Source organism: Leptonychotes weddellii, chromosome 1 (genome assembly GCF_054177405.1).
Source record: "Leptonychotes weddellii isolate Sample4059 chromosome 1, ASM5417740v2, whole genome shotgun sequence".
NCBI lineage: Eukaryota > Metazoa > Chordata > Mammalia > Carnivora > Phocidae > Leptonychotes > Leptonychotes weddellii.
The window spans coordinates 152,053,021-152,059,488 of record NC_138369.1 but is presented as its reverse complement, the minus strand read 5'-3'; the positions used below and the strand labels follow the sequence as shown (position 1 = coordinate 152,059,488).

Here is a 6,468-nt window from a genome sequence, read left to right as displayed (position 1 = left end):
GCCCTCCTCAATACCCACCACCAGGCTAACCCATCCTCCCACCCCCCTCCCCTCCAGAACCCTGTTTGTTTTTCAGAGTCCATCGTCTCTCATGGTTCGTCTACCCCTCCGATTTCCCCCGCTTCATTCTTCCCCTCCCGCTACCTTCTTCTTCTTCTTTTTTTTTTTTCTTAACATATATTGCATTATTTGTTTCAGAGGTACAGATCTGAGATTCAACAGTCTTGCACAATTCACAGCGCTTAAAGAAGGTATTTTTGATAAGGTATTGCTTTTTATTTTTAAGTACCCTATTTTTTTTTCCTGGTCTTACACAGGTGGATAGCTTATGAAGGATCCAATTTCTTAGGAAGACAAATCTTACTTGAGCCTAATGAGATCCCCAATTGGACAGCATTCAGTGGATGGAAAACAATTGGTTCCCTCCGTCCTATGAAGCAGGTAAGGAGCGGAGGGAAAAAAAAAAAAAACCCATAAGATCTAAAAATAGCTTTTTTGGATCTTTTTCTAGTAGAAATGTCATGAACCATAGCATCTGAAATATTGACTGTTTAGTTTGACATTTATATTACAGGGGGCTCTGATTAGGATGAGGAATCCTAGAGACATTAACCAATTCGTTAAGTTGTATCTAAGGTCGATGTTGGATTTTAGCTTTGAGTCCAAAGTCTTACTGACCTTACTGACTTTTCATGGAAAACTGAACAGCATAAGCTCTGTGGAAAGCAAAGAAAACAATGAACTCTGAGTCTGCCCTAGTTCTAAGTATTTGGAGTTTTTCCTCTACTTACATACAACTTGGGATAGATCTTGGTATTCATGACACACCTACTGCTTGTCGGTCTTCTGTCAAAAGCTTTCTGTATCTTTTGGGATACAATCTGATCTCATCAATGTGCCTGTGTGTTCTGGCCCCCTTGCTTCTCCAGCCTCTTCCCTCACTGGTCTGCTCCTCACTCAAATGGGGCCATGACACAGCCACCAACGTGCGAAGTGCTTTCCTACTTAGGCTCTTAATACAGGCTGTGCCCTCTGTCTGCAAGTTTCTTCCCTCATTCTTTGCCTGGCTAATTCTACTCACCCCTCTAAATTTTAGTGTCCCATCTTCCAGGGTGCTTCTTTCATCCTCTCTCCTGGTCTAAATTAGATCTTAAAAGACCTGGTTCTTTTCCTACAAAGACACCGCGTGAGATTTGTAACCTCGCAGTTGTGGTTGGACTGGGCATGTTCTCACTCTGCCGCCAGCCCCGGGAAGGCAGGGCTGTGCACATCTTACTTACAGCTCTACCCCTAGTATCTGGCACCATGTCTGGCATATTGTAAGGATTCAGGGACTGTTTGCTTAATGAAGGAACGAATGTATAAATGGATAAAGGGATATTTGACATGAGGCTAAGAATTATGGAAGATTTAAGGGATAGACATGATCTCTGCTTTATTGGAGCTTATGTGTTTATTGGGTAAAACCAGTCCAACTCAAAATGGTACCATAAAACGCACAACAGTGTATAACCATCAAAAATGCCTGGTTTACAGAAAGGAAGTATGAGCATGTACGGAGTGGTGGAAGTTTCACAGAAGGTGAAAAACCCAAGCCCTGCTGTCGGGTGCAATGATCTGTGGATATGCCATTTGAATTCTAATTAGAAACATTTCTCACTTGATTTTGACAATAGCCCTTTAAGGTAGGAGTTGTTACTCCCATTTTTCAGATGGGAAAATCGGGGTCAGAGAGGTAAGGCAAATTGGCAAAAGTCATCCAAGTGTCAGAACCAAGATTTGAACCCAGATTTATTTTCTAAAATTTGTGTTGGGCAACCACACCCTACTTTCCTCCAAAATAAGATCAATATTTACAGAGTGGCACCATATATTCCGGGCCCTGAGCTGAAGGTAGCAGAGTGGATGTAAGTGCTGAGGCCGATGTGCAGATTGGACGTGTTAAGTGTTAAATAAATAGTAGCCAATAAAAAATTAACCTAGTTGGTCTTGCTGCCCTTCTCTCTCTCTCCCTCTCTCTCTCTCTCTCTCTCTCTCTCTCTCACACACACACACACACACACACACACACACACCACCCCACCCCACCCCACCGTGCTCATTCCTGCCACTCTTTGGTTCTGTTGGTTCAAATCCTAGGCTAGCCCTGCCACTTGTAAGCAGTGTGACTCTGGGTGAGGAATCCGATTCCTCTAGTGAAACAGTGATCACATGGCTTACCTCTCAGTATTGCTGTGAGGATTGAATAAGAAAAATGTATAGAAAGAGTCTGACAGAACATCTGGCTTATATTATTACTATGGTTATTTTGAAAGTTCATTATTCATAGTGTCCCTTGAGAGAATCAGAGACGCTCTTCTGAGGGTGCTAAGGTTTAGCAGGCTTTCCTGGCAGAGTTTGTGGTACAGGATTTCATGACCTTCACATACTGCTTATTCCTCACTCCTGTCACATGGGATGATGGGTAATCCCACTGAAAAGCCATGGGGAAAAGCAAGGCAGAAGTGGGAATTCAGTGTAGCTTTTACCAACTATATAATAATGCCTAATCCTATGTCATTAGGAACTTTAGCAGCCAAGCTGGATGCTGAGACTATTTCTCTCACTTCTGAAAGGTGGTTCCTTGCTGGGGAAGGATGTCTCGGCGATTGTTCAGGGTCCTGAGATAAAGGATAGCTAGAACAATAGCTTCTAATTTTATATAAAAGGTTTTTTTTGACAATTAACATTGTGTTATTCTTCTTCATTGTGCTTTAGAAACTATCTGATTCCTATTCTGGTTTAACATTTTATTTTAAAATAATATTTTTATAGATTATTTTGCCTTTGTTTATTTAGGCCACAGCTTTAAGACCCAGCAAAGGAATTCTGGGCTTCTAAAACAGTATTATGGGTCATTTCCTTTTTGGTAGGGCTACGGCTACTGCTGTAGTTCATATTCTTGTTTGGAAATTCAGTAATAATTAAAATGCGATTCTCTTTGAGTTTGGGAATTAGGAAGTCACTAAGGCACTTATAATGCATACCAGTATTTTAAAGTATAATGACAGAAGAGTCAGACTACAAGTGTGTAATAAGGGTAATTAGTACTTTACTTAATTAAAACTGTGACGTTTGGTCCTAACATAATTGGAACTCTGTCCTCTGTGAAGGTCATGCCTGTTTATTTCTACGTACAAGGTAAGGAAACTAATAAAGATGTACTGAAGCCTCAAGAAATTAATAATTGCAGTGGGAGACTTACAGAATTATACAGACTTATTATCAGTCACAGATATTTAAGTACATTACTGTTGCATTATGAATGTGGAAGTAGCGCTTTGAAACATTTAAAACATTTTGCCTAGTAGAGGTCTTTTTTACCTGCTTTAAATTACCAGATAAAAATTTGTCCCAGAATGTTTATTTCCTTTGAAAGGCCAAACATGGCAGCAGTGTGCCAAAATTCAGCTGGCTTCCTATTGATCTAAGTTTCAAAGTAGTAGAATATGGTGGACTTACCATGGTACATTGTTGCATTTACATAGCACTTATATTTCTCAGAGTGAAAGTGCTTCCTTAGTAAATAGTTTGTTGTTATTATTTAGCAAAGTTCTGATTGGGATGCCAACATAATGACCCAAGGTAGGGATGTTGAATGTCCTGTATTTTATTTCATGAAGACAGGAGGCTTAAGGCTAAAAGAATGGTTTCTGGGGAGTTTTTATCCTGTGCGGTGTCCTTTCATTATTGGACTTAATTCACACTGCCACCTTTGGACGTGGTCTCTTATTCCCGGTGTCTGAGTGTAACTGGTATGTTTCAGCAAACCTTACGAAGAGCATCCTGGCTTAGAGGGATGGTTTTGTTGCAGGCTGACCTGGCTTCCCCATATCTGTGTTAACTTTGTAAAATTCAGGTCATAATTGGACTTTCTTAAAGGGTTCTTCTGGTTATTAACTTAGATAATACAATGGCTCAGAAAGCATTTAGCACACTGCTTGACATACACTAAGCTCTCAATAAATATTATTGTTTAGTCCTAGATTTAATATTTTATTGGAAAACTTCGGGTATGTATTCCAGGCCCAGGGGATAAAAGTTCTTTGTTACCCAGTTTTTGAATACCTGTTACGATTAAACATACAATGGTCTCTTCCCTTGAATTAGTGTAAAGGTCCACAGACAGACATTACCACAGCTGCTCAGGCCCTCAGGTTAACCTGGGTTTTTCAAGAACTCCCACAGCCGGCAATTGGCACTTAACTATAGCTCAAACAGTGTGCGTGGTTACTGCAGCGTTTGCTAGGTTGTTGTGAGAGCCTTGTGGGTGGGCCGTATCTTGCCTTCCTGCTCGTCCCCTCCCTCCCCCAGCACAGCGAGGACACCGTGGTTCCCGAATGAAACTCAGCAAGTCCGGACGCTGCACCACCCCTTGCCACATGGCATTCCAGGAGATGAAACGATTACCTTTTACGCTTCCAAAAGGGTATACTTTTCAGAAAAGTATAATAGAGATTATTGTACAACTTAACCTTTGTGTTCAGTGGTCTAAGGTCTGTCAATAGAAAAAGAGTAATTCACACATACTGGCTAAAGGGAGGCAGAGTGAAACTGCATAAGCTAGATCCCCTCACCCCTTGCCTCAGCCTGCCTTCTTTAGAGTCTGATTTCCAGATTCCCAAGTCCTTCTTGTAAATGGCCGCTTCTCCCCGTCCCAGCCTGCAGTGTACATCAGGATAAAGAACCGGGCCCAGGATGAGTATCTGACGGTCACTGGCAACGTTGCTGACACAAGGGCCACATCCGTGTGCGTCTCTCCCTACACCGGGAAGACAACTCAGATCTGGCACTACTGCCGAGGACTCTTTAAATCCAAGGTGAGCAGCCACCCCACGGACACTGCATCCCACCTTTGGGCCTTTTTTTTTTTCTTTTGGAGGCCAGAATTTTGCGTAATCAAATGGCCTTTATAAAATAATGCAACTTCCTAGAAATGGTTGCAGGACTGTATAAATATGCCACGTTACATTACTAAAGCTTTTAAGTGAAATGGACTCAGAGAATTTTCATCTAGAAAATTCAATTTCTACTTGAAAGTTAAAAACTAAGGTTATCACATACTTTGGCTATGCCTAAATGATGTTTTAAAACCAATGACAGACAACTCACTGGATCCAACTGGATGTTGTGCTCTTGTGACACATTCCTTACTCTGTGGCCCAGATAAAATCAGCTGTCTTTGTGGTTCTAAACATCTTGAAACTTTCACAGTACCCAGTGAAGTAGTTATTGGAGAAAGCTTAGAAAATAAAGTTTACATTTCTTTGTGATGCCTCCATTACATTTGATGTTCTGGGGAATAGAACACCAGTTTTATTATGTCACCAACGGATTCTCTACTTTTTTTCTCATCAACAAAAATGAAAAGCACTTAAAAGTAATTATTGTTTGGCTATCTGGAACATCACCTGATGCTTTTATAAGAAAACCAGGCTCAGGGACGCCTGGGTGGCTCAGTTAAGCATCCGAGTCTTGACTTTGGCTCAGGATCGTAGTTCAAGCCCTATTGGGTGTGGAGCCTACGTAAAAAAAGAAACCGTGGTCCACCTGATACATTTATGCCAACAGAGACTTAACATTTAATTGTAGTTCAGCAAACCTTCATTGACCATCTGTTGTCAGATGCAGGTGTCCTTTTCACAGATGCACCTCTACTTCTGTGGGTCTGTGTCTGTACCACGTCCCTCAGCTGCCCTAAAGACAACTTCAGCAGTTGGTGAAATTGTAACTATGCTGGATAGTCTTCTCTTTTAGATCAGAGTCGTGTAAAGGGAAGGGACCCAGTTCACTTGATTGGAGCTAACACAGTACTGCCAATCTGCTTCCTAACCTTTAGGCCAGTGACACGTGCCTTGATGTGATTGGAGGCCGGGACACCCCCGGGGCTAAAGTGGCTCTGTGGCCTGAACACGGACAGTTCCGGCAGAAGTGGAAGCTGAACAGAAACGGAACCATCAGCTCCTATCTCAGCGATCAACTTGTCCTAGATGTTAAAGGTGGGCCTTTGAGGAAACCCAACGTTCTGTGTCCCTGGATAGAATTTTAAATTCCAAACCTTCTCCTCCTCCTGGGGAAAAGAAATCTGATGCACAAAAGAAATATTAAGTCATTTCTACTTACTCTTGAAAAAAGATACGCTGTTTTAATGAACAATGAGCTACTTGGCTCAAGCAGGAAAAACCTCAGGACAAAGTCTGAGGTTTTTGTTCATTAGGACAGTTGTAAAATTCTCATTTGCTACATGATCTTTGAGAACAATTCTAAATTTAAAGCTTCATCAGCCACAAAATGTCCCGTTTCATAGAAAGAAACCTCTTTTTGCCATGAATTGCTGTAGTCCTTAAAAGCCCTCACTTAAAATTGATGGCAGGTATCATTTAAACTTGCTTTGGAATTGAGCAAGGTCTGGGCTGTTGCTTTAATTGG

At 41.5% G+C, this 6,468-nt stretch overlaps 1 protein-coding gene across 1 annotated transcript in view; it reads left to right on the top strand.

Moving 5' to 3' along the window:
• The window catches only part of CRYBG3 (crystallin beta-gamma domain containing 3), a 106,809-nt gene that overhangs the window by 98,161 nt on the left and 2,180 nt on the right, over window positions 1-6,468 (top strand). The window contains exons 19-21 of the mRNA XM_081798213.1: window positions 318-441; window positions 4,701-4,859; window positions 5,879-6,038. Of these exons, the coding sequence (XP_081654339.1) occupies window positions 318-441; window positions 4,701-4,859; window positions 5,879-6,038 (443 nt within the window). The remainder of the gene's footprint in view (window positions 1-317; window positions 442-4,700; window positions 4,860-5,878; window positions 6,039-6,468) is intronic.